The sequence below is a fragment of the Meles meles genome, chromosome 3 (assembly GCF_922984935.1).
Source record: "Meles meles chromosome 3, mMelMel3.1 paternal haplotype, whole genome shotgun sequence".
Taxonomy (NCBI): Eukaryota; Metazoa; Chordata; class Mammalia; order Carnivora; family Mustelidae; genus Meles; species Meles meles.
In genome coordinates, this window is record NC_060068.1 from 170,807,191 (window position 1) to 170,834,391 (window position 27,201).

At 45.4% G+C, this 27,201-nt stretch overlaps 1 protein-coding gene across 2 annotated transcripts in view; it reads left to right on the forward strand.

Annotated features, from left to right (window-relative positions):
* Positions 1-27,201, forward strand: part of MYO10 (myosin X) — a 216,753-nt gene that overhangs the window by 102,761 nt on the left and 86,791 nt on the right. For both annotated transcript variants that reach the window (XM_045999501.1, XM_045999500.1), the window contains exons 4-9: positions 6,755-6,942; positions 18,257-18,391; positions 20,250-20,374; positions 20,820-20,833; positions 20,953-21,037; positions 22,336-22,439. In XM_045999501.1, the coding sequence (XP_045855457.1) occupies positions 6,755-6,942; positions 18,257-18,391; positions 20,250-20,374; positions 20,820-20,833; positions 20,953-21,037; positions 22,336-22,439 (651 nt within the window). The remainder of the gene's footprint in view (positions 1-6,754; positions 6,943-18,256; positions 18,392-20,249; positions 20,375-20,819; positions 20,834-20,952; positions 21,038-22,335; positions 22,440-27,201) is intronic.

Genomic DNA, 27,201 nt, shown 5'->3' on the forward strand with positions numbered 1-27,201 from the left:
GCCCCATGTCGGCGCTGAGTTCAGACAGGAGTCTGCTTGAAGAATCCCTCCCTTTGCCCCTTCCCCCACTCATGTGTGCATACTCTTATGTGCACGTGCCCTCGCTTTAAAAAAAAAAAATCTTAGAAAAAAAGAAAAATAAGTCCCCCATCCCCACTCATGGCAGCTGCCATTCCACTTGCTGTTTCTGTGAATTTGACTACTCTAGGTACATGATTTCAGTGGAATCATACAATATTTGTCCTTTGGGACCAATTTATTTCACTTAGCTTAATGTCTTTAAGGTTCATCCATGTGGTATGTGTCAGAATTTCCTTCCTTTTCAAGACTTAATAGTACTCCACAGTTTGTGTATACTGCATGTTATTTAGCCATTCTTCCTTTGATGGATACCTGGGTTGCTAACACCTTTTATCTATTGTGTAACTTTTTTTTTTTTTTTAAACCCTGGAGGGCGCTGGGTGGCTCAGTGGGTTAAGCCGCTGCCTTCTGCTCAGCTCATGATCTCAGGGTCCTGGGATCGAGCCCCGCATTGGGCTCTCTGCTCCGCGGGGAGCCTGCTTCCTCCTCTCTCTCTGCCTGCCTCTCTGCCTAGTTGTGATCTCTCTCTCTGTGTCAATAAAATAAATAAATTAAATCTTTAAATCTTTAAATAAATAAAATCTTTAAAAATAAAATCTTTAAAATCTTTAAAATAAAATCTTTAAAAAAATAAAATAAAATCTTTAAAAAAATAAAAATAAAACCCCTAGAGAGTATGAAGTTTAAAAAACCGTTCTTCACTCAGTAGGAATACAGCAAAGAAAATAAAGTGCTTGGAGAACATGGATTTAAGGAAAACCTTGAATAGATTCAAGACCCGTTATAAATATGTGTAGGTTAGCTCTCTCTGCTTAGAGTATTTAATATGGCCTGAACTGGAGGGATTTTCTCTTTTCTTAGATTATGTGTTTTATATGTTAGAAGCCTCTACCACAAAGTAGGAAGGACCCCAACAGGAATACCTGTATTCTTAGAGCCACGGTAGAATGTCACCATATACCACTAAGTGCTTGATCTTTTAAAATCTGGTGCAGCTATTTTAGGTTTAAGTGGTCTCTCTGCACCTGGCAGGAAGGCTCCTGAACATTACAGAGACAGAGGAATTCAACTCTTCATCTGGCTTAAAAATATGCAAGTGTTCAGGGGGTGTGAACGGTCACATAGTTAATTAAGGACAGGCATCTGCCAAAGTACCCTTTTTTTTTTTTAATATTTTATTTATTTGTTTGACAGACAGAGATCACAAGTAGGCAGACAGGCAGAGAAAGAGGAGGAAGCAGACTTCCTGCCAAGCAGAGAGCCCGACGAGGGGCTTGATACCAGGACCCTGGGATCCTGACCTGAGCTGAAGGCAGAGGCTTTAACCCACTGAGCCACCCAGGCACCCCCAAAGTGCTCTTATCTTAACCTTAAAGGTGAAAGTTTTAAGCAGTTGAAATGCAGATCGTTTTGAGTATAAGTCTTCATTTCATGCATTATGTGGCGTGTGCAATGCAAGGAGAGTAAAAGCCTGGCTTGGTATCTTCCTTTTAACTACACAGCAAAGTGATCTCTTACGTGCAGACTCGGCCAGCACCTTCGGCCATTTCTCCACCACCGCAGTCTCCGAAGGAGAAGCCTTCAGCCTTTTATTCCACGGAGATTTGGAGCCCCTCAAACAGTGCTATCTGGGGTGCGTGGGAAGGCTGAGAAGCTGCAGCATGGAGCCATCGCGAGCTCAGGGTCTGGCTTGGTGTTGGTGGAGACGAGAAGACCATGTCTGCCTCATTCAGTGTGGGCGTCATTGTTACAGGCTGAGAGACTGAATAAGACCAGAAATCCTTTAAAGCTAGATTAGGTACACTCACCTGGTTTTGAAAACACAAAGGCTCATGCTGTATGTTTCCAGAAGTTTTCCATCAAAATGGGGAAAATCAGGCTTTCTTGCATAAAGTGGTGAAAGTCTATTTTTAGTAATATTTACCCAGAACTTGTCATTTCTCAACAATGTATAATGAGGGACCACATGGGCTTCGTGGCAGTGGATGAGATTGAAAGGTGAGGAACGTTATTTTCAACATCTTGTTGGGGAAGTCAGACATGAAGGTCAATATTGTTTTAGGAAAAGCGTCCAACCACCAGAGCCATGGCGGCCCTTTGGCATGAATAGTGTCTTATAACTAAACCAACTTTGGATTTTTGTCTTTCACCGCAAATTATGTGCCTTTCGAGGTTCTTGGTGAAAGCATTCTCTTTCACTGTGTGCATGGTTTTCTTCTGTCTCGAAGTCAGGATGGTAACAATGGAGCAACCTGTCGATGTGTTGGAATGATCTTGAGCCAGAGACACCGTGGGGTCTCAGCCAATAGGCCAGAGACACCGTGGGGTCTCAGCCAACAGGCCAGCTCTGACTGCATGGCAGCGACTGGGCTCAACGGGGAAAAAGACCTCGTGATGCATTAGTGGGTCCACCAGGCACGACAGCCAGTTCTGCAGGGTGCCACTGTGCTGAACGTCTGGCTACCTCTAGAATCCCTGCCTTTGCCCCTTCCCCTACTCATGTGTGCACACTCTCATGGGGTAGGGACTGGGGAGGGGACACGTGCGTGCTGTTGGTAACTGCCACAGCCACCAAACACAATTGTTCTGAACCACTTTACAGCTGTTGCACTGTGTTGCAGAGTGTGATACAATTACTTAGAAAGAAGACCAGGCCTAAGATCATTTTGGATGTACCAGCTTCAACTTTGCTAACAAGCTTTTAATGCCCTTGAATTTCCTACCCCCTTCAAAAACCATGTCCTCCACACTTCCGGGATGAGTGATCTCTTAAGCCACGCTGTATGACCAGTGGGGTTGCCCAACCGGGATGGGGTAGCATGAGGTTTTGACCAAAATAATCACTTTCTAAGTAAAGCTCTTGTGGAAAGGTTATGCCACTCTTTATGAGTAAATCAATACTTTTTTTAAAAGAAAGGCTTATCTCCCCACATTTAAGAACAACCATACAAACATGTTATGACAACGTGTGCAGAATTTTTAAGACACAGGCTGGGCAGATCATTTTTTAAAATTTTGGGTTTTTTTTTTTTTGTTTGTTTTTAAATAAGCTCCATGCCCAATGTGGGGCTTGAACTCACAGCCCAGAGATCAAGAGTTGCAAGCTCTACTGACTGAGCCAACCAGGTGTTCCAAGGTATATCATTTTTTTAATAGTGTGTTAATAATGGGTTAATATCCTAATATAAATGATATTTAATTCTCAGCCCAATACCTTGTGACTTTTAAATTTTATTTGTAACTGAGAAAGAGAATTGCAGTGTGCCCACCTCGCTGTTTTAAGACGGGAGGCATTAAGTGTCCTTATTTCTGCCAAAGTAGGAAAAAAGTAAGACCATATTTCAACAGAAGAAAATGATTTTTTTTTGAGTTTTGATTATTTCCAGAATATAAATAATAGGGCAGCTGGCTGGCTCAGTCAGAAGAGCATGCCACTCTAGATCTTGGGGTCATGAGTTTGAGCCCCACGTTGGGTGTAGAAATTACTTAAAAATAAAAAAACTTTAAAAAAAATCCTTAAAAAAAAATCATACAGCTTCCAAAAGGTAGAAGCAGGTCTGACATTTTAGACAAAGTAGTGGAAGGGGCTAGACAGAGCCTCAGGCACTACCTGCCTGCCTGCTCCACCCCTGCAAAGAGCTGACATGAAGGAAGGCACCAGCACCTGTGGTCAGAGCATTGGTGGAAGATGAGTGTGTTCTCTGGGGAATCAGGTGGTTCTCTGTTTCCTTTAGAAGTAGGACATGCCTTCCCCAGAGGAAAAAGCAGTTTCCATCCTTCTTTATGGCCAGATCTTTCCCACAGTGCCCTGGTTGGCGAAAATGGACTTTCTGGCAAGCTGAGGTTTCCAAAGACCTGAACATTTACCCACTAATGCACTCTATCTTTTTCTTTTTTGAATGGAGGTGAACTTATCATAACAGAAGATTAACCATGTTAAAATATGCAATTCAGTGTATTTAGGACATTGTTATACGTAACATGTATGTAATGTAATGTTATACAGTCAGCCTCTTGTCTCGTTCCGAAGTATTTTCATCACTCCAAGTGGATACCCTATATCCACCCACCCACCCCCCATTTCTGCCTCCTCCCCCTGCCTGTGGTCACTACCCCAGCCTGTCTTTATGGGTTTACCTTTTCTGGATATGTATGGGAACTTAGGTGTCCGACTTCCTCACCTTGGTGTGATGTTGTCAGGCTTCATCCCCACAGTCGCATGCCTAGGTATTTTATTGCTTTGTGGGGCGGAATAATAGTCCATTGTATGGGTGCACCACACCTGGTTGACCCACCCATGGGGTAATTGACATCTGTGTGGTTTGACCTTTAGGCTGGTGTTGTTTTTAGTTCTTTTGGCTAAATATCTAGGAGCGGAGTCATTCGTCATGTGATAATAACTCTTATGTTTTTAACCTTTTTGGTTCAGATATTTCTAAAATGTAAACTTATGTTTGAAGCTTGTTTCACGGAGCATATGATACTTTGCTGGGCGTTCCTGGCCATCCCTGTGACTGTAAATGTGTACAGATTGTCACAATGTGGTACAGATGCTCTTGGGATGTTAGGACTCTTTGCCCTGCGTTGCTTGCTTTTCCTTTCCCTGTGCTGCATTGCTGTGCCTTGCCAAGGGATATGAGAAGCCTCTGCAGTTGGGTTGCTTGGGTTCACATCTCCCCTCTACCACTTCCTGGCCACGTGGGTGAACACGACATGTTCATGCCTGTTTCCGCCTCTGAAAAATCAAGCTAGTAGGATTGTGAAGCTCCTTAGGTTACTATGAATGTGCAAGGGCCAGGCCCCCCATGTCGATCAGCTCGGGGGGTCATAACAAAATATCACTGACTGGGTGGCTTAAACAGACAGTGATTTTCTCATAGTTCTGAAAGCCGGAGGTCCAAGGTCAAGGTATTGGCCAGGTTGACTTCTCCTGAGGGCCTCCTTCCTTGCCTTGCAAATGGCTGCCATCTTACTGTGTCCTCACATGGTTTCTATCTGTGCACACACATCTCTGGTGTTTCTTCCAGCTTCCATGTTTCTTCCTAAAAGGAGGGCAGTCAGATTGGATTAGGGCTTACCGGAAGAGCCTCACTTTAATGTAATCATCTTCTTAGAGGCCTCACCTCCAAATACAGTCCCATTCTGAGGTATTGGGGGTTCAAGCTTCAACACAGGAATTTTGGAGGGCCGAGTACAGCACTTGGCACAGCACGTAGGAATCATCAAAGGTGGTGGTGGTTACGGCAGCCCGCCTCCACCGCTGCAGTCTGCTGCCCCCGCTGTGTCTGAGGCTGGAAACCTGGTCCTCAAACTCTGTTCGCGTTTCCTGCAGAGGGCCAAGAGAACAAGTTTGGTCCCTACGGATGGGGCAGCAGGCGTTGTGTGTTAATAGGTGTAGCCTCTCTGCTTTGCTGCTCTGAAGAGTTTGCTTAATTTTTGGCCCAGATTTTGTTCCGGAAGGGGAAGATCGTCAGGCATCTCAGTTCCAAACCACTTCTGTGGCGTCCAGAATTTTCAAAATGGTCTTGATACTGTTTTAAAAGGTTAAAGATACATAACCTAAAATTTACCATTTTGACTGTTTTTAGGTGAACTGTCTAGTGTATCTGCAAGGTTGTGTAACTGTAACCCCAAATCTACCTCTAGAATCTTCTCACAATCTCTTTTTTTTTATTTGATAGAGAAATCACAAGTAGGCAGAGAGGCAGGCAGAGAAATAGAGGGAGAAGCAGGCTCCCTGCGGAGCAGAGAGCCCGATGTGGGGCTCGATCCCAGGACCCTGAGATCATGACCTGAGGCACAGGCAGAGGCTCAACCCACTGAGCCACCCAGGCGCCCCTGAATCATCTCGCCATCTTAAACAGAAGCTCTGAACCCATTAAACAGTAACTCTCCGTTCCTCCCCACCCCCCCACCCCCCCACCCCCCGCCCCTTGGTGTCGCTCACGTTCTCTCTTTAATCCTGCTCTTTCCTGAGAGCCGCCTGATGAGGAAGGAGCCGGGGCTGTGGATCGTCCTTTGTACCCAGCACGGGATGAGGAGGTCACCACGAACAGGGATTTGGGCCTGGGCTGCTTCCCCATCTTTCTGTGGTTACCTGTCCCTGCGAGTCCTCTTTGAAATGGCTCCATTTAGGGCGCCTGGGTGGCTCAGTGGTTTAGCCTCTGCCTTCGGCTCAGGTCATGATCCCAGGGTCCTGGGATCAAGCCCCACCTCGAGCTCTCTGCTCCGCAGGGAGCCTGCTTCCTCCTTTTTCTCTGTGCCTGCCTCTCTGACTACTTGTGATCTCTGTCAAATAAATAAATAAAATCTTAAAAAAAAAAACTATAAAAAAAAAAGAAATGGCTCCATTTATTTGGATAGAATGACAAGATTCTGTACCAAAAAGGTGGAGGAAAAGCATATGCAGAGGGGAGCCCTGTCTTTCCTCTTCAAGCAGGCCCAGGGGGCTTCTGTTAAAGCGGCGACAGGTGGGGCTGTGGGGAGGTGTGGCAGGCCCCTCCGCTTAGGATCGTGGAACAGCAGGAAGCTGAATCCAGCCTGGCGTGTCTCTGTCCCAGCGAGAGCGGAGATGACACGCCCTCATCCTGCACCTCACCCCCACCCCCGACCCCAGCCACCCACACCGCATGTAACCCGCCTCCTTCTGTGTCCCCGCCCCGTGTGCCTGCAGACGTACATTGGCTCCATCGTTGCCTCGGTGAACCCCTACAAGACCATCGCAGGGCTGTATGAGCGGGCCACCATGGAGCGCTACAGCAGGTGCCACCTGGGGGAGCTGCCCCCCCACGTCTTCGCCGTCGCCAACGAGTGCTACCGGTGCCTGTGGAAGCGCCACGACAACCAGTGTGTCCTCATCAGGTAACCGGGCCACTGCGAGGCCGGCAGAGGGCTGGGCAGGGGGCCACACGGGAAGCTGGGGTCAGGAGCCTACCCACTGCCCGCTGGACCAGCGGCGCCTTCTCAGGCAGCCCCAGGAATCGAAACCTGCTTAGAAGGTGAATGAGAAAAATGTGTAGTAGGTACCTGAGTTCCTCTAATGGGATTTCTGTTTCGAAGAGCTTGATAAGTCCGTCTTTCCAAAGGCCAGGCTCACGTAGACGAGCAAGACATGTCACATTTTTTGGCTCTTGGCCTCAGAATAATTCTTCCATTTTTCTTTTTCTTTTTTTAAATTTCCCTTAATTATTCTTTGGTTTATTGCATTGTGCATCGTCCTTCTATAGATTTAAGAAAATGTGCACCCATTCAGCCGCACATACACTGAAATTGGAAAGAAAATGTGTTGTTCTTTCAAATTTAAAATGTTATATATATATATGTATATATATACAAGTATATATTTATAATCATATATGTATGACTCTAGACTGTATATGGGCTAGAATCAGAAGGCATGTATATTTGAGCGAGAGATCTTTTTTCTCTAATTCAGTCTCTAATTCAGTAAGATTACGTAGAATTTCCCAAATTGGAGCATTTTAATGATTTTGAATTTAATTAAAATAAACTACCAGAAAGGGCACCTGGGTGGCTCAAGTTGGTTAAGCGTCTGACTCCTGATTGCAGATCAGGTCATGATCTCAGGGACCTGAGATGGAGCCCTGCGCCAGACTCCCTGCTCAGTGGAGAGCCTGCTTGGGATTCTCTCATTCTGCTTCTCCCCCAACTTATGTGTGCGTGCCGCCCTCTTCTCTCTCTCTCTCACTCTCTCTCTCTGTTAAAAAAAAGAAACTACCAGAAGACCCTCTATCAAAACATATTACTAGAAACTGTCTAAAGAAAGCAATGGAGTATATTTCTTTAAAGATATTTCTTTCATGGAGCACCTGGGTGGCTCAGTGGTTAAGCATCTGCCTCTCGAGTTTGGCTCAGGTTATGATCTCAGGGTCCTGGGATCGAGCCCCACAATCCGTGCAGAGTCTGTGTGAGAATCTTTCCCCCTCTCTGCCCTTCCCCCAGCTCATGCTCTCTCTTAAAAAAATTCAAAAATTCAAATTGGCCTCATCACTTACATTCTAGTGACACCACCAATTGGATCTTCTTAATTCTTTAGATCAGAATCATGTTCTAGTGGTGCTCAGCACCCATGGCTAGAACCCAGAGCCGATGTGCTGGGCCTCACTTTCCGTGACGTTTCCGTGGAGTGCCCGGACACTCCCCTCATTCCTGCCCACGGGCACGACTATCCCTGAACGCCGGTAGTGTTCTGCGATGGCTGGTGGGAAAGATTTTGACTTCTGTTATAGGTGACTTTCTAGTCCCAACTTGTGGCAAAATAATTACGTTATTTCAAGAGGAAAGGATGAGGCATTTTGGCTTTTGGTGGGATGATGAGTGAAACCCTCCTTTCCCCTCCGAATTTCTGATCCAGTGGATCAGGCGGAGGGCCGTATGTCCGCTTTAGACTGGAAGCCAGCCGACTGGCTAACATCGAAGCCCCCAGTTAGGCCAAAGCCTTTGACCGGGATGCAGCCAGGTCAGTGGTGGCCACGATCACAGCGGGAAACCAGTTCCCAGCTGGTGAGGGGCAGACCAGCCCTCTCCCCCGGTCACCTGTCCGGGAAGCCACCTCAGCTCCTGTGGCGGGGAAGGGACGGGGTGGAGGGACTGGCAGACATGCCAGACGATGGCCCTCACTGAAACCCTGGAGACAAGAGTCCCAGCCCCCCACCCCCCCAGCTGAGGACATTTGGGAAACACATAGTCATTTGAAGATGACTATGCTGATGGTTTCTAAAGGCTTGGTGTGTTTTGGACACGGTGCCAGGAACGTTTCCAACGTCATCTCATTCAGGCATCAACCTTCCGACAGCCCTTTGATGTATATGGCTGCTTGTTAGTATCTGTAGGAGCCATACACAGGAAAGTGACTTAGGGATTATATTCTTCTTACTGGAGGTTTTTGTCCATTACACTAGTGCATGGGTCCTTGCTTTTACAACAAATCAGAATTACATGAATAGAACAGCAGATGCTCGCCTTTTCCATTCTACCTCCCTCTCTGCCCCTCTTAGGGGAGGCGAGCATCTGAGCAGATACACTCTTTTGTTAATCGTTTGGATCGTACTAATGTCCAGAGCTGTGGAAATACCTTGGAGAGAGCAGCCATCCATTTAGTGAAGTAAATGAGTCATTATGACTTGTAATTCTTCAAAATGAACCTATTTAATAAATTTAAAAGGGGGGGGGGAAGTACTTTCAAGGGTCCCATTTCCAGTAAAGAAACTTGGCCTCATGTCTGGAAGCCCTGTGTGTAGACTGTTGCAGGGAATTTAACCAAAGCTCAGAGGTTAGAATGTAAGATCCCCATTTCGGCATACAGAATATAATTAAATAAGATTAACAGAAAGAAAGAAAAAGTGACGTATTTTTAAGAAGATCAGATTGTATTCCATACTTAGGTACCTAAATATTTGCCATTGATAATTGCTTGTGTTGCTTACGTTCAATGGGAAAAATGAGAGGATGTCTCATAGATCGCTCGCTAGACAGCGTAGCTTAGGAAGAAAGAGGAAAATCAAATGAGGTCATTGTGCATATGTGTGTGTGTATGTGTAATAAAACGGAAAGGGGTTGGCATTTTCATGCCAAAGACTGTGGTATTTAAAAATAAGGTGGGAGGTGGAGGGGGAGGGGATCCCAATAGAAAGCCCCCATTGTGTGACGGAGGAACTGTATTTACTGCTATATTTAGCTAAATTTAACTCAGGAAACAGAGTCTTTAAGAATACAGTTCTCATTAAAATGTGTCTTGTTTAATAAATCTCTCTGGCAGTTTTTGTTGTTGTTGTTGTTGTTGTTTTTAGTGGGGGTTGGGCTGTGGGAATTTAGAGAAAATTGAGTCTAAAAACGAACCGCGTAGGGGACTGTAGCTGGATTTCCACGGGCGTAATCTGCCCCCTAGTGGATTCAACGTGTTTTACGCCTGTGAAAACCTCTTAAAACCAGAATAGGCCTGTTTGGAATTAGATACAGAGGACTCCAGAGACCAGTTCCCCCCTCCCTTCACGAGCCTAGGTCACTTGGTCCAAGTCCCCAGCGCCTTGTGTAGCAAGCAGGGCCAGGTCTCTAGGTTTCTAGACCGAGCTTCTTGGGTTGGTCTCACTTTGAAGCTTGTCAGCTCTCCCACGCTCTCATTTTACCGTTTGGTGCACGTTTAAGCAAATGCTTATGCTATTACAGTTTCTAAAACATGCTGAAATCTTGAATTTTTTTTTTTTTCGTCTAACTAGCAAGATCAGCATTTGACCTTGGTTGATCTGGTGCATTTTACATTGACTTGGGCTCCTTGTACATTGATGGGGCAAGTGTGGTTATTACAGTCTGTTGGTACATAGGACCTTTTAAGATCTGTAGTGTGGGGACGCCTGGGTGGCTCAGTTGGTTAAGCAGCTGCCTTCGGCTCAGGTCATGATACCAGCGTCCTGGGATCGAGTCCCACATCAGGCTCCTTGCTCGGCAGGGAGCCTGCTTCTCCCTCTGCCTCTGCCTACCACTCTGTGTCACGTGCGCTCTCTCTCTAACAAATAAATAAATTTTAAAAAAAATCTTAAATAAATAAATAAAAGATCTGTGGTGTGAGTAAGACCTGTGTGGCTAATCCACTATGACATGAGTTGCCCAGGACCGTGTCTGGGAGAGGGCCAGCATTCAACAGCTGCCAGTCCAAGCACAGATACAGATACAGAGCAGCTGTGGATTTGGGACCTTTGCTTTGCTTGGCCTGTTTGGTTTTCCAAATTGGGATCGATTATCCACCTAATGGACAATTAGGTGTTCAGTCTCCTAGTTCTGAGACTGTGTTTATAAATCGAACTGGAAGAGTGGGCTAGACTTCAGCAGTTAAAAAAAATAATAGTAAAATCCAGTCGTTGCCGTTAGGAACTTCTTCTCTGATGGGAAGAAACTGATGTAACTGATTACCGTACAAGCCGTCACATGCTGTCATGGAACTAGGTCCGTGGCTGCTCAGAGGAGGTGGTAGTTGATCTCAGGAAGGAATTCAGACTGTGCTTCATAGAGGACGTGATGTGGGATTGTGAGCCAAAGAATGTGTAGGAATATGGCTGACATAGAGGGGAGGAAGGGCACAGAAGCATTTGCCAAAACATAGACATTTGGAAAAACAAGGGTCATTAGGATATGGAAGGTAGTCCCTGTCCTCTCCATGGAGCACCGTCACGCTGGGTCTCTCCCTGGTTCTCCGGGCCATCCGCATTCCTCCATGGTTCATCTCCCACCCAGCCTTCCCCTCTCAGGTCTGCAGAACTTAGACGCCTCCCCCTGCACCCGTCCCTAAGCCCCATCCCGCCGGTTTCTCCTCCAAGTTCCAAACGTGTGTCCGTGATGTTCCATCAGAGATGTCTCGTGAGCATCTCAAGGGTGACATGTCCTAGATTCATGCTGCGTTTCTCCCGGAAGTGTTTTCCTCCTCCGATGGTCTCATTCTCAGCAAGTAGGACTCTCCCTCCTACCAGCTCATAAGCCTGAGAGCAAGAAGCCCTTCTTGGAGCTAGAAGTCCTTCTCCTCTGTCTGCCGCACCCCACCACCAACCCCTGGCCCCCATGAAGGTAGAGTCCACACGGTAAAGCGTACTGACCTTATGTAGATGGCACAGTGGTTTGGGACAGACGTGCACGCCTGTGTCGTGATGCTCAGATCACCCACTGGGAAGCTCCCGGGCGTACCGGAGGCGTTCCTTCACCCGCCTGTTGTTTACCGCCCTCCTGACCAGGGCCAAGCTCACTCACTCTCTCTCTTCCTCACGCTGTCTTTCCTGCGGCCTCTCACTTCATGTCCCTGCGGTCCCGCCCCGCCCCCCGTCACTACCCTTCTGCCCTCACCTCTGTCCCCCTCCTCTTTCTATGCATTCACTCCATCCCCTACTCCACACAGAGTGATTCTTTAAAACCTTGAACCTGATCATGACACTCTCCTGCTTAAACATGGCCTTGTGACTTGGATTTTGCCTATGAAATCATCTCAGAACTTTTACTATGGGGAGCGTCTGGGTGGCTCAGTCGTTAAGCGTCTGCCTTCAGCTCAGGTCAGGATCCCAGGGTGCTGGGATCGAGCCCCGCATCGGGCTCCCTGCTCCGGAAAAGCCTGCTTCTCCCTCTCCCACTCCCCCTGCTGCATTCCCTCTCTCTCTGTGTCTCTCTGTGTCAAATAAACAAAATCTTAAAAATAAAAACAAAAAAAAAAAACCTTTTAATATGGCCTAGGAGGCCCCCTATCAGTGCGTTGGGTTATTTTCCTTTCTCTTTTTCATTATCATAGTTTGTTTTGTTTTGTTTTAACAGTCTAAGCTCATTTGGGTGCATCTCGGTGCACATGTGTTCTCCGTAGCCCATGTTTGTGTTCGCAGCCCTGTTGGCGCCAAGGTTTGGGACTAATTGCCGTGGGCTAATGAGAAAAATGTAGGACTGGATATGTAAGGGATGTGTTTGCTGCAAGTGAAGGTGAAATAACATCGTAATTGGTGCACGAGTTACTGCTCCACGGCGGCGAGAAGAAAGGAGGGAGGTGGAGTGAATGAGTCACCATGTAGCCCGTGGTGGAGGCCCGGCTCCTCGCACAAGCAGTGAGACCTTCCCAGCACAAAGAGCTCCTCAGCTTGAGCAAAATGACCTTAACCGGTGGGCTAATATCAGCCTTGTTAATTTGGATTTGGGGGTGTAAGTAGTGTGTCGTCTTAAGTTTAGCTTTATAGTTCTGTGGTGAGGATTGGCAAGGACACAGGTGCGTAGTTACACAGATCGTGGCTCTCGGTCAGAAGGGGGCTCTGTCGTAGTCTCCGTATCACCAAGCAGGTAACTCAGCGCTGACATTCTCTGCCGGGAGATGATGTCAGATCCCACGGCAGAAGGGATCCATCCTACAAGACTGCCCCCCAACCCCCACTTCAGACGCCAGTCACACATCCGAGTCGCCTTTGCTTCTGATGGCCATAGATTGGAGGTTCCAACCGACCCCCTTGCCACTTCGATGAATTTGCTAGAACTGAGTTCACAGAACTCAGGAAACCAGTTTACTTACTAGATTACTGGTTGATTGTAAGAGGATATAACTCAGGAAGAGCTGGGAGAGACGTACGGGGCAAGATATAGGGGAAGGGCCCTCAGCTTCCCTCTATGTATTCACCAGCCGGGAAGCTTTCTTAGCGGCACCTCGCACCCCATCCTCTGGATTTCTGTGTGGCTTCATTGCATAGGCATGATTGATTAAATCCTTGACTCTTCCTATGGAATTCAGTTTCCAGCCCCTCCCCACTCCCCCAAGGTCAGTGTGGGGGGAAGGAATTGAAAGTTCCAACCCTCTGATTCTGTGGTCGGTTCCCCCGGCAAGCAGCCCCTCACAGGGGCTTTCCAGAAGTCACTTCCTAACGTAACAAGTGATGTCTTTATTGCTGTCATCATTTAGGAAATAATGAGGGTGTTAGGAGCTCTATGTCAGAAAGGAAGATAAAGACCCAATACGTATTTCTTCTTATAAATAATCCGGATATCACACACCTATAACATGTGTATTATATGTTGCACCTGTCATTATAATGATGGGCAACTTGAAAACGTCTGGGGGTGTGATTCATGATCTTCCTCGCCATCCCACTCCCCTACTTAAAACAACTCATCCGGGGCTCCTGGAGGGTTCCGTCAGTTAAGGCACTGACTCTTGGTTTTGGCTCAGTCACAATCTCAGGGTCATGATCTCAGGGTCGTGAGGCCAATTCCTGCGCCAAGGTCTGCGCTCAGCGTGGAGTCGGCCTGGGATTCTCTCTCCCTCTGCCCCTCCCACTATGCACATGCGCTCTCGTGCATGCTCTCTCGAGAGAGTAAATAAAGATCAGAAATAAATAAAAGAACTAGTCCCATGCTTGGCTGGAGAACAGTGGCCTCTCTGTGAGACCCCAGCGTCCCTGCGTTATCGTGGACTTCTGCCGTGCAAGCTGCTTTTCCTTCCTCCAAGGAAAGAGTGAGGTCCTCCCGCTGAGCCTCCCTCCTCTCCCTTCAATTTTCACCCAGTTAGCTCCTGCGTGGGTTTTCACGTTTTGGTCTAAATGTCAGCCCCTCCCCTTCCCCAAAAAAGGTTTTTACTGAACCTTTACCCTCCATCTAAGTCATGAGTTCTCTTATCCCCCGGGATACCTGTGACTCTGAGATCTTTGTGCTTCTAGATCGCAGACTGTCCGTGCCATTGTACACATGAGTGCTTTTCCAGCCCTTAGAGCAGCCTGACACGTAGTAGGCTTACGGATGTTTAAGGAGGGAGGGGGTATCTGCTCTTTCTCCGATGCTTCCAAGATTACATTGGTTCGACCCTCAGTCAGTGGTTTTCGTGGGGAACATTAAAGACGCGGGCAGGATGTGAGGAGGAGGAGGGTGACAGAAAAGCATGCAGCCTGCAGAGACGTCTGTTACCTTGACATCTGGCAGATGTATGGGTTTTAACAAGGTGTGAGTTATTTAATTATCTTTGTTCTTTGCGTTGTTCGTGGAGCACTTCAACAGCACCATAATATATTAGTCCCCCCTTCTTACCCTCCCGGAGCAGTCCTGTCTGAATTGTGCGGAAACTGCTTTCAAGAGTAGTGGTTCTCGATCCTGGCTTCATAGGAGAATCCTCTGAATTAAATTCTACCCCTGTAGGCTCAGATCAGAGACATATTAGTCGATTTTAATGTGTGGCCAAGTTTGAGAACTGTTGCAGAGCACTATTCAAATCTGCGTCTTGTTTTTGTTTCAAGTTTTAATTCTGTATCAAAAACAGATGGATTTAAAGACTGTGCTTGGGGCTCCTGGGTCGCTCAGTTGATTTAAGCGTCTGCCTTCGGCTCAGGTCATGATCCCAGGGTCCTGGGATCGGCCTGCAGTGGGCTCCCTGCTCAGCAGGAAGCTGGCTTCCCCCTCCCCCACACTCAAACTCTCTCACTCTCTCTCTCTTTCTCAAATAAATAAAATCTTTATAAAAATGTAATCAACAATGAAGACAGGAACCAATTAAATAGCTAAAAACAATACAGCGGAATCTCAATTTAAGTTGATAATGGTTTTGAGCCTGGTACCTCCTTTGTCTGTTTAAAACGCAAAGATAAACTATAGCAGCGTGTCATAGTGACCCGTAATCTCAGAGTAAACAGCAAACCAATCCTATTTCTGAGATCTAGAAATTTTTAAAAACAGGAATTAAATAGGGGCGCCTGGGTGGCTCAGTCAGTTAAGCGTCTGCCTTTGGCTCAGGTCATGATCTCGGGGTGCTGGGATCGAGTCCCGTGGGGGGAGGTCCCTGCTCAGTGGAGAGTCTGCTTCTCCCTTTCCCTCTGTTGCTCCCCCTGCTTGTGCTGCTTCTCTCTCTTTCTCTCTCAAATAAATAAATAAATATTTTTTTAAAAGATGCTCAAAGACTGTATGATACAGCGAGAAAAAATGTAGCTGCAGGTTGCTGGAGATGGGTATCCATAGCTGATTAATGGCAGTGACGGTCCCAGATTTTCTTCTCCTCGACCAAGTCTTGCTGGTTTAGAGTCTGAACGGTATGTGCTCTGTGATCGTATCTTTGCCGTGCTCTGTTCATTAAGGTTGGATAATTGCTGTAACAAGCAGCCACCCAGGATCGCAGGGGCGGAACACAGCAATGCTTCTTGCTCATTTTGCAGCCCCACAGGGAAAGGCGAGAGACTTGACTTTATGCCACATGTCACTTTGCTCAGGGCTGGGCCTGACAGAGGGCGTCTAGCTGGCAGGCTCGGGAGAGACAGCCTAGCAGACCGTGGAGAGGGGGGTTCTACCCACCAGCCATGGAAGCTGTCTCCATCCATCCCTCTCGCTCTGTTGTTCAGCTGGCCGCGTTCAGTCCCCGTTACCGCTGGTGGCTGTCCTCACTGTAAGAGAGGTCAACACGTTTTCCACTTCCTTGTGCTGGAGGATAAAGAAGTGGGTTTGGGAAACGTTACCTTAGTTCTGTTTCACGTGTTTTAACCAGAGAATTTCGCCGTTTTAAGTTGATTGTCTTAACGTAATTGAATCAGTGATGACTGGCTAAGTGTATGTATTTTTTTAAATATCAAGAATTACTTAGGGCGCCTGGGTGCCTCAGTCATTAAGCATCTGCCTTCGTCTCAAGTCATGATCCCGGGCTTCTGGGACCCAGTCCTGTGTTGGGCTCCCCGCTCGGTGGGGAGTCTCCTCCCTCTACCCCCTCCCCTCTGCTTGTTCTCTCTCAAATAAAATAAAATGTTTTTTTTTAAGTTTGTTTAAATCTCTTCTTGTAGTTTTTCTTAGTTTCACTGCATCCTTGGCAAATGCCCCCTGTGCACGGAGCACTGGTGTAGGCAGTGATGTGAGGAAGACGGAGGGACGCGCTAAACCCTGTACTAGGAAGGTTCTGGTTACCGATAATAGAAAACCCAATCGAAGTTGTCCTGACTCGGATAACATCAGGCAGGGCGTTTCAGGTCTGTGGATTCAACCACTCCTGCAACACCTTCTCTGATTTTCTTGGCTTTTGCTTTATCATCTCAAGATAGGTGTCCGCGGCAAGGGGGATGTTTCTGCCTGGGGTCTCTTGTGTGTGCTCAAAGCTCCCCAGGAGCCCTTGGCTTGCTTGACATGAAGACTCGGGCTGTGGTCCTCACCCCTGCCCGTGGCCACTTACACCTTTTTCTTTTCCCTTTAAGTCTTACTTAGAGCACCTAGGTGTGAGCAGGGGGAGGGGCAGAGGAAGAGAGAGAATCTCGGGTGGACTCCTCACTGAGCACGGAGCCTGATGTGAGGCTCGATTTCATGATCCCGAAATCATGACCTGAGCCAAAATCAAGAGTTGGGTTCTTAACCCGCTGAGCCACCCAGGTGCCCCTGTTACTTACACCTTTAGTTAGAAGTTCCCTGCCTCCACAGTACCCAGCACGGTATCTTACACAAAACTGAGTTTCTCTTTCCAAACCTGTGATCTCCGCGCCTTCTTGTCCACGTCCTTGCTTGTCCAGGACAACGCCAGCTCTCCCGCGGGCTCCCGCGCTCCTTCCAGAACATCACCTCCAGAGCCATGTTCTTCCCAGGACACCTTGATGAGCTCAGTCTTCACCTTCGGTCTCCTGTGATTGCCTCTGAGCCATCACATCCCGTCCTCTCCTCTTTCCTTCCCCACCACCTCTGATCTCAGTGCCTCGCCTAACCGGAAGCCCGCCCCCTAGTGGTCTTCCCAAGCTCATCCAGCTCTTGTGCCCAGATCCCTCCCTTTCTCTTCGGGTGGCTCATGGTTGCGGGTTGTTAAGGGGCAACTTGAACCTGGTTTACTTCTCTCACTGGCCTCCCCTCCCCTGCATGGCTTTGTTCACTTTCCCTCAACCATCCCTGAAGTGGGATTGCTGCGGGATGTCAGACTTGGACCTGGTGTTATGTCCTGGACGTGGGTGCTTAGTGCCTCTCTCCAAGGATTAGTGTGGAATCACATGATTCTGTGTGCATCTAGGACCAATGGGGTCGTTCCCTTGTCTCCGCAGCCATGTTTACAAATCATTGCATTTTTAAGCATATTTGCCTGCTTTCAGTTTCCCAGAATGATGCTGTTTGCCGGCTCGTTTGCCTAACAAGTATTTACCAGGTGCCTATCAGCAGCGTGGCACCGTGGGGATGTGTGGATTCTCTAGCAGACAAAACAAGGAGCCCTGCCCATGCGGGCTGACCTCACGTGGAAGGCACAGCCATCCTTACCTTAGCTTAGTGAGGGGGGTTCTGTTGACCTCTGACCTCAGAGAGGCTTTCGTACTAGCAGAAAGGGTGTGGCCAGAAGAACCCGCTTTCACTGCCCTTTAACTTGACTCATGGGACAGGTATTTCGACCTCTGTTGTTCGACCTTTCAACTGTTGTTCTGTGGACCAATTGGAGTCACATTAGCCAAACTGTTTCTGTTTTTGTTTTGTTTTGTTTTGTTTTTAAGAATTTATTTATTTGAGAGCAAGCACAAGCAGGGGGAGTAGCAGAGGGAGAGGGAGAAGCAGGCTCCTCACTGAGCAGAGAGCTGGATGTGGGGCTTGATCCCACGACCCTGGGACCATGACCTGAGCTGAAAGCAGACGCCCAACCGACTGAGCCACCCAGCCGCCCCTCAAACTGGATTTTGTTTCTTTTCTTTTTTTTAATTTGAACAAGCTTGTGCATTTTGTTTTTCAGCGGTGAAAGTGGGGCAGGTAAAACCGAGAGCACCAAACTGATCCTCAAGTTCTTATCAGTCATCAGCCAACAGTCTTTGGAATTGTCCTTAAAGGAGAAGACGTCCTGTGTCGAACAAGCTATTCTCGAAAGCAGGTATTTCTTTCTTTATTGTGCTCCTTGTTTCCAACGAACAGGGTTCACTGTCCTCCCTGTGTGGCTCGTTGAAGGATGAGTTATAATTAGTTGGTCCATTTTCTCTTTTACAATTCCTGGAGGAAAAGTCCCAACATGGACATAGCAATTTCTAACATCCTGAGCGACCGTTCCTGATCCCCTCACCCCCGCCCCTTCCTGGGCCAGGTTTGAATTGGCGAGCGAGCGATTCTGAGGAATGTTCTGCAGCCTCCCCTTGCCGACGAGCCCTTGCCTCACTTTTCGGAGGGCTTGTTCTGAGCGGCAGTTTCAGCTGCTGTGTAGCCGAGGATTCAGCACAGAGATGAGGGGGGCCCCTGCTGGCCTTCTCGCCCTTTGGGGCCACCATGTTGGCAGGATGGCGGTTGTTAAAGCCTGTCACGGGACAGAAGATCAGTAATACGTCTGATGGCAGTGAGCCTCCGAACTTCAAAAGAGGGCTGCGCGGTGTGGTGTCATCCAAGTTTTTATTTTGAGTACGTATTTGCCCGATGTCTGAGTTGTGTCTTATAAGATTTTAGAGCCAGTAAAGTCCTTATAGATCTTGTTACTTAGAGTTTAGTCCAGAAGTCAGCAAACTACCCGTAACCTGTGGCCTGTTTTTGTTTAGGAGTCATACACTTTTTTTCAGTTGTCGTAAAATATGTATTACATGAAATTTATCATTTTTTTAAAATCTTATTTATTTGACAGAGATAACAAGTAGGCAGAGAGGCAGGTAGAGAGAGAAAGGGAAGCAGGCTCCCTGCTGAGCAGAGAGCCTGATGCGATGCGGGGTTTGATTCCAGGACCCTGGGATTATGACCTGAGCTGAAGGCAGAGGCCCAACCCACTGAGCTACCTAGGCGCCTCAAAATTTATAATTTTAAACGTTTTTTCAGCATACAGCTTCGTGGCATTAAGTACATTCACGCTGTTGTGCAACTGTTACAAACCACCCAACTTCAGAAGTTTGTCCTCTTCCTGCAGCCTGTTTTTGTAGATGAAGTTTTATTGGAACACAGATACATTTATTTATGTGTTGTTTACAGCTGCTTTTAAGCTACCATGGCAGAGAGAGCTGAGTGGTTGTAACAGAGACCCCGTGGCTGACAAAGCCTACAATATCTATTATCTGGTTCTTTATAGAAAAGTTTGCCACCCCCTGATCTAGTCTGACCTCGTCTTCCAGGTGGGGAATACCCAGAGAAATTACTTATGAGTTGCCCCAGGACAGACACCAAACGGGTGAAATTCCCAGGACTGGGACTCTTTCAGTTGCTGGAATCTAAGTGGGGTCGTCTTCTGTGCAATCCCTGACTTGTGGATATACGCCCGCGCTAGTTTGCACAAGGACAAGCCCTTGTGATTGCCTGAACTCAGTAGCTTCGTGAGCTGTAAGACCTCTCCTTCAAAATGGACATGCGCTATAGACCCATTTCAGCAAGCGCTTTGAAAATCTGGCTCTTCTGTAAATAAACGTAGTCACCATAGATCCTTTTGACTTCAGATTTTTCTTGCAATTGTATATTTTGACATTTGTGAGGAATGCTCTTGCTGTTTATAGATCTCCCCTAATTAACACTTGTTGCTATGCTCCCTTTTTCTTTTTTTAGTTAATATTTTTATTGAAATGTAATGGCATACAGTATCCGATTAGCTTCAGGTGTATGTCATAGGGATGAGCTATTTTGTGTCTTATGAAACGATCCCCACAGTAAGTGTAGTGACCGTCTATCAGCGTCCATAGTGATCACATTACTGATCACTTTCGCCTCTGCTGAAACTGACATGACGTATTACGTTTTATAACTGGAGGTTGTCTCCACGTCTTTCACAGCCCCATCATGGAAGCTTTCGGCAATGCCAAGACCGTGTACAACAACAACTCCAGTCGCTTTGGGAAGTTCGTTCAGCTGCACATCTGCCAGAAGGGAAATATTCAGGGCGGGAGAATTGTAGATTGTATCCTGTTTCATTCCAGTCTTGTCTTTAGTATTTGACTCTATAAGTACAAACTGCTCTCGGTTATTGTAAGAACAGATAATGGGAAACATTTCGGTTATTGCTTAATGTTACTGTGTTTCACCTAGTAGTTATTCTAGGAGATAACCATTTTTCTTCTGGAGAATTCTATCATGTTCGTCATCTGGAAAATTGGTTTCATCGTTGAGCATCAGGTGTTTGCTGTTTGAGGGCCATTCGGTCAAATAGTCTGGCACGTCCTGGGACACCTTGTGTCCTGTTCGAAGTCTGTGCTTTGTTGGCTCCTCTCGGCACTTGGAACAGGAACTGTCCAAGGAACAGGGATTTGCAATTATTTGGGTGCAAAGAATAGAGAATTAAAGCCTAATTGAGCATGTCATATCTTGGTTTTGTTCCTTGACTGGCCATTGCTTTTCACATGAAGATTTATTAGAAAAAGTAAGTAAACCTGATTTCATTTATATTTTCTTCTACAATAATAATTTTTGGAAATTACTGGTTTGTGTTAATGGAATGGAGGAAACGTCTCTGAGATGAAATCTGATTCACCCCCACAGAACCGAGTAGTAAGGCAAAACCCCGGGGAAAGGAATTATCACATATTCTATGCGCTGCTGGCAGGGCTGGAACATGAACAGAGAGGTAAGTGGGTGGGAAACCAGCAGAGCCATGTGGATTAGCCCCTTGCTTTCCCTTGGAAAGCCGCAGGTAAGACCTCTGCTTGGGCTTTGTTGGTATCGGTCAATTGAAACAAAACGTACGAGAATACCAAAAGATGCTGAGTCCCTGTTAGAGCCAAATGATGTAGAGGGAAAATCATCAGTAGAGAAATACGTTACATTTTTTTTTGGTTTTTAGGATCTTGGTACATTTCTCATTTATAGGATATTCATGAAAAAATGTTTGGAGCATATTGTAACTGTTTTACTTTGAAACCATACCCAAATCTAATTTCTAAGCATTTGATTTTTTTTTTTAAGATTTGATTTATTGGGGTGCCTGGATGGCTCAGTGGGTTAAAGCCTCTGCCTTCAGCTCAGGTCGTGATCCCAGGGTTCTGGGATCGGGCCCCACATCGGGTTCTCTGCTCAGCAGGGAGCCTGCTTCCCCCTCTCTATCTGCCTGCCTCTCTGCCTACTTGAGATCCCTGTCTGTCAAATAAATAAATAAAATCTTTAAAGAAAAAAAAGATTTGATTTATTTATTTGAGAGAGGGAGAAAGTGAGAGAAAGCATGAGAGGGGAGAAGGTCAGAGGGAGAAGCAGACTCCCCATGGAGCTGGGGGCCCGATACAGGACTTGATCCCGGGACTCTTGGATCATGACCTGAGCTGAAGGCAGTTGCTTAACCAACTGAGTCACCCAGGTGCCCATTTAAACATTGGATTTTTAAGGGAAAATAAAATAGGACCCTTATCAGTTAGTTTTTCAGGAACATTTTCTATCATGCCATCTAGTTTAATTAAACCCTTTATTTTTTTATTTATTGATTTTAGAGAGCATAATCAAGAGTTGGACTCTTAACTGACTGAGCCACCCAGGCACTCCTAATTAAATTCTGTTTTCTCTAAATGATGATTAAAAGAGAATTTTTTTTATAGGGGATCTTTATTTATATATTTTATTATTTTTTTTTATTTTTAAAGATTTTATTTATTTATTTGACAGAAAGAGACACAGCTACACAGGGAACTCAAGCAGGGGGAGTGGGAAAGGGAGAAGCAGGCTTCCCACCCTGGAGCAGGGAGCCTGATGCAGGGCTTGATCCCAGGAGCCTGGGATCATGACTTGACCCGAAGGCAGATGCCCAATGACTAAGCCACCCAGGGGCCCCATGCTTTTTGTTTTTGTTTTTAAGTTACAAAGTGGAGATTCTTTTGGAGTCTATCTTATCCTGACCAGTCAAATACTGATTTTGTGTTTTTCTCTGTCTTTTTGTAGAAGAATTTTATTTATCTGCGCCGGAAAACTACCACTACTTGAGTCAATCTGGATGTATAGAAGACAAGACAATCAATGACCAAGAATCCTTTAGGGAAGTGATTGTAAGTTCCTTTCTTCTTTTCCCTTTATTAAGAGTGACAACCCCTTAAAAAAAAAAAAAAGTGACATTTCCTTTCCTGTTTCAAAAAAATGTTTTTAATGAAAATAGAATTACATTTGTACCGCTGTATGAGAATAGGTATGTTTTTCTTGTTCCAAGTCATGATAAAGAATGTTCCAGACTGGAAAAGAATCCTCTTTCTTCAGAAGGCGGATGACTGTGGCATTCAGGAAAAATCAGTTGACTTGCAATAGTGTATTAGAAAAAATACGTCACAGGCTTGGTCCTGGAACATGCCAATCTTTCTTTTTTGAGATGATGATGATGATGATGATTTATAACAGTTTCTACAGCTAAAAACAAATCTGTCAACCATTAGGCCAGGTGACAGGATCTAGTCTGGTTTCCTGGCCTGATTCTGACAACCATTTCTGACCACGAGAACAGTAGTCTCCTTACAGCTCTGAGGTGTGGTTGCGTGTGGTCTCTTAGTTTTCTGATATCACGCAGACTTGGTTATAAGGTGACAACATTTAGGAAGCGTGGTCATCGAGCCTGATTAACTGCCCCACCTGACTGAGAATGGCCGGTAGGTTTTTGCCAGGGCAGTCTTCGCTCCTTCGCTAGAGTCATGAGTACCCCGGTTGGATACAGTGGATCTGGGGTTGATTCGTCACCGTAAATGCGGCGGACGTTGGCGGAGTGCTTGTTACATGGACTCAGATGGGCCCCCTCTCTCGTTGCTCTTAACAACCCTTTGAGGGTAGGAACTCTGGGTAGCTACACTCTACAGCTCAGAGAGATTGGCGTCCAGCCTAACCATTCACAGTACCAGATGGAACTGGTGTGGAAAGAGTCTAACTCCAAATTCCAGACTCTTACCCACTGCTGGTCCAACCCAGACACTTCTGTGAGGTGCTTATTCTCATAGTTGTCAGCAGTGCTCCAGTCCATATCCCCTTCTCTTCTTCCAGATTGTAAAAATGCCTTGTGGAATGAAATCAGGGTCTTTTTTTTTTTTTTTAAATATACGTCATTTTTCCACCTCTTATTGAAATGAAGAACAGGATTGGCTCTAATAGGATCCTCTTCCCCTTTGTCTCCCTTTTATTCTGTCATTTATAATGCAGAGGGGTTTCTCTTGCCACATCTCCTTCCTTGAAACTGTTAACAAAAAACCCCCAGCAGGGGCGCCTGGGTGGCTCAGTGGGTTAAAACCTCTGCCTTTGGCTCAGGTCATGATCTCAGGGTCTTGGGATAGAGCCCCTCATCAGGCTCTCTGCTCAGCAGGGATCCTGCTTCCTTCTCTCTCTGCCTGCCTCTCTGCCTACTTGTGATCTCCTTCTGTCAAATAAATAAATAAAATCTTTAAAAAAGAAAAAAAACCCCTGCTGACAGCACCTTTTGCTGTGTACCCTGGACAGCCTGAGAATTGGCCCAGAGAGTCGGATTTTAGGAAATGTTTAAGTATTTTAAATTACCTTTACCAATCTTGTTTTGCCCCTGGCTTCCTATCACTACACAGACTTTCCCTCTGCTTCAATTCATTTAGTATTATCTTTACTGTGTATTAGAATAAATATGAAAACTCATGTTTGATAAAAAAAGGCAAAGATGGGATTTTTTTTTCCTATTTTTTTTTCCCCCTTCTTTCTTGAAACTGGAGAACAATGCTTTGTGATAGAAGGACATTGTTTGTGACAGGAGACAGACTCCTAATTGTCCAAAAGGAGCAGGTCTCCTACTCATTAGCTCGTTGGCCACTAGGGTGCACTGGGCATTGGGTCCTCCCCTTGTCCTGAGAGCAGTGGTGAAGTTACTCTGTCTGCTTTCCTCTGCTTTCCCCTTGGCCATTTATTTTCTGATTCAGAATTATTTGTTCCTTTTGCTAACCTATGGGTAGACTTTTGGGGCTTGCCCTGCTTTCATTGATAGCTAGCTTTTACTATTAAGTTGAAAGAGTAGGTTTTGGCACTTAAATTCTGATCTTACATTGAAAAGGTATGGAGAGAGGAGGAAAATTTGTACATGAAATTGAGGTACATAAACAAGCTTACAAGTATTCCATTTATAGATTTTTAAATATTTGTGATGACTTTTTAGTGTAAACTTATTAGAAGTGGTAATGAAAACCTGGCTGCTCTGTATTAAAATCAGGAACGTGTAGTTTTTATTATTTAACCTTCTGGAAGTTCTAAGCAACACAGTCAGACAAGAAAAATGTGCACCTTTTCAGAAAGGAGGAAAAATACTTTTTTCTATAAAAAGTAATTTTCTCCCTTCATTTTTTTTTCTCCCTTTACCTTAACCTGCAAGTACCATAAATTGGGGAATGGCTTAAGTAATTTGTTATAGCCATAAAATTAGGTCTATTACTGCAAGCAAAACATATGCTCAAATATACTTAATTATATGGAAAAACTTGGTTATTTTATAATTGAGGGAGATAAGCTGCAACACTTGATAATCCTTTTATTAAAAAAAAGCGTTTTATGTATAACTTCGGATGTATGATGATTGATATAGTAATTATATGCAAAAAAAGGGTGGGACAAAAAATATACCAAAAAATGTTATCTCATGAGGCAGAATTCTAGGATTTTATCATTCTATGTTATATATTTACATCCTGTGTTATATATTACAGCTTTAATGACTATGTAACTATAATTACATTCCTAAAATCGTAATTTCTACAATCATAAGTATCCTATCAATACCAGCCAGCCCATTGTTCTGCCTAATGCGGTACTCTGTAACCAGGAGGGACACAGGAATGGTGAAAAGAGACACTGAACTCTTCAGGCCGAATTTGGTCTTTTGTATTCAACATGTTTGAGCAACGCCTCTGTGCCAGGCACTATTCTAGGCACCAAGGAAACTGTGGTAAATAAGCCACATATAATCCCAGTATTCTGCTGAAGAAGGAGAAAAGATGAACCATATTGTACTGTTGTGTTTTTTGTTTTATACATATATATATATATATATATATATATACACACACACACATATATACATATGTGTGTGTGTGTGTGTGTGTATTTTTTTTTTATTTGCCAGAGATCACAAGTAGGCAGAGAGGCAGACAGGACCCTGGGATCATGACCTGAGCTGTAGGCAGAGGCTTTAGCCCACTGAGCCACCCACGTGCCCCTGTACTGCTGTTTTTAATGTAACTTGTCTCTCGGTATTTTCCTCCAAAATCAAATACCACTTAAATTTGTGTCTTCATATTTCAGGTTTGTACAGCTTCTTTTCCCAGAGGTTTTGGGATCAAAGGAAGGGAAGGGACCACATTCCATTAAGGCTGGAGGGCGTTTGTTTGCAGAATATGTTGAAATGTTCATAGAAATTATTTCTGTGAATTATGTATGAAAATGTCATTTCTAGAGTTCATTTGTAGCTGCTAAAATGATCAACTACAGTGTTAGTATACTCTCATATTCTTCTTTTAAGAATTTGGCTTATTTTATTGAGAATTCACTTTACGCATTCTTAGAGTTCCTCTTTGCTACCACTTGATATTAAATGAGGGCCTGTTAAGTATGCTGGGCAGCTTTAGAGAACCTGTGTCTTCCTGGTGCAGACTCTGAGTTTATGCTGAATTTCATAGCCATGCTTTTATGCAACCTTTCAAGTTGCCCTAGAAATTGTTTGGTCAGGATGCAAGCTATTTCTTTCTTTTCTTTTTTTTTTTAATTTCTTTTCTCTTTATTTATTTATTTATTTTTTGGCCAGCTTTTAGAGATTTTATTTATTTATTTGACAGACAGAGATCACAAGTAGGCAGAGAGGCAGGCAGAGAGAGAGGAGGAAGCAGGCTCCCTGCTGAGCAGAGAGCCCGATGCGGGGCTCGATCCCAGGACCCTGGGATCATGACCTGAGCCGAAGGCAGAGGCTTTAACCCACTGAGCCACCCCGGCACCCCAGGACTCAAGCTATTTCAAGTCAATAGAGTTGCTGCATCTAACCCACCAGAATGGTGGCTGATGAAATGTGTGTGAAGTGACGGGAGTTCTGGGGTGATAATCTTTCAGATTCTCGGAATCCACAAGTGTTGAATGTTTACAGCATGCCTGGCTGTGGACCAGGACTGGGGTTTCTGGACCGTATCGGCCTTACTGGGTATGTCCGTGGGTTTTTAATGGAGTGAGCCCATGTGTATGTATGCATAAATTCATTCCACACGAGTCAGATTTTGTTCAGACTTAAAGGGCCGACTTTAAACTTCAATTTTGCCAAGCATGGAAACATCAGTCTCTTTCAGTGGTGGAGAACTTGGGAGCATAAACAAATTTTACATTATAAAATGACAGAATATTGCCTAATATCACACCGCACAAGGAATTATTATCAGACTGCTTACTTGCAATTCGCAATGCCCAGAATAGCTTCCCCTCCGCTGTTTCGGTGACAACATTTGTTCAAGATTTGTCCGTGGTCCCTTTGCCTTGAATGGCACCTTTACACCTCACAGCCAACTGCCTGAGACCCTAAGCAGATGTACCTTTTTGGAGTAAAGCACCTGAAATTTGCCCCTCTTTTCTACTACTTTCTAGTGCGATGAACCTGGCTTCCTTTGGTCCTTAACGGCTGGGACCAGATCACACATTTGTCATCCTTTTCCTTTCCCCCTGCCCACTCTCACTTTCCCAAACACCTTTTTCTTTCTTTTTTTTTTTTAATGCACCTAGTAAGGACTTTATTGAAAATATTTTAACTTTCTGCCAGTTTTATTATAACGAAATTGCTGTTGAGTG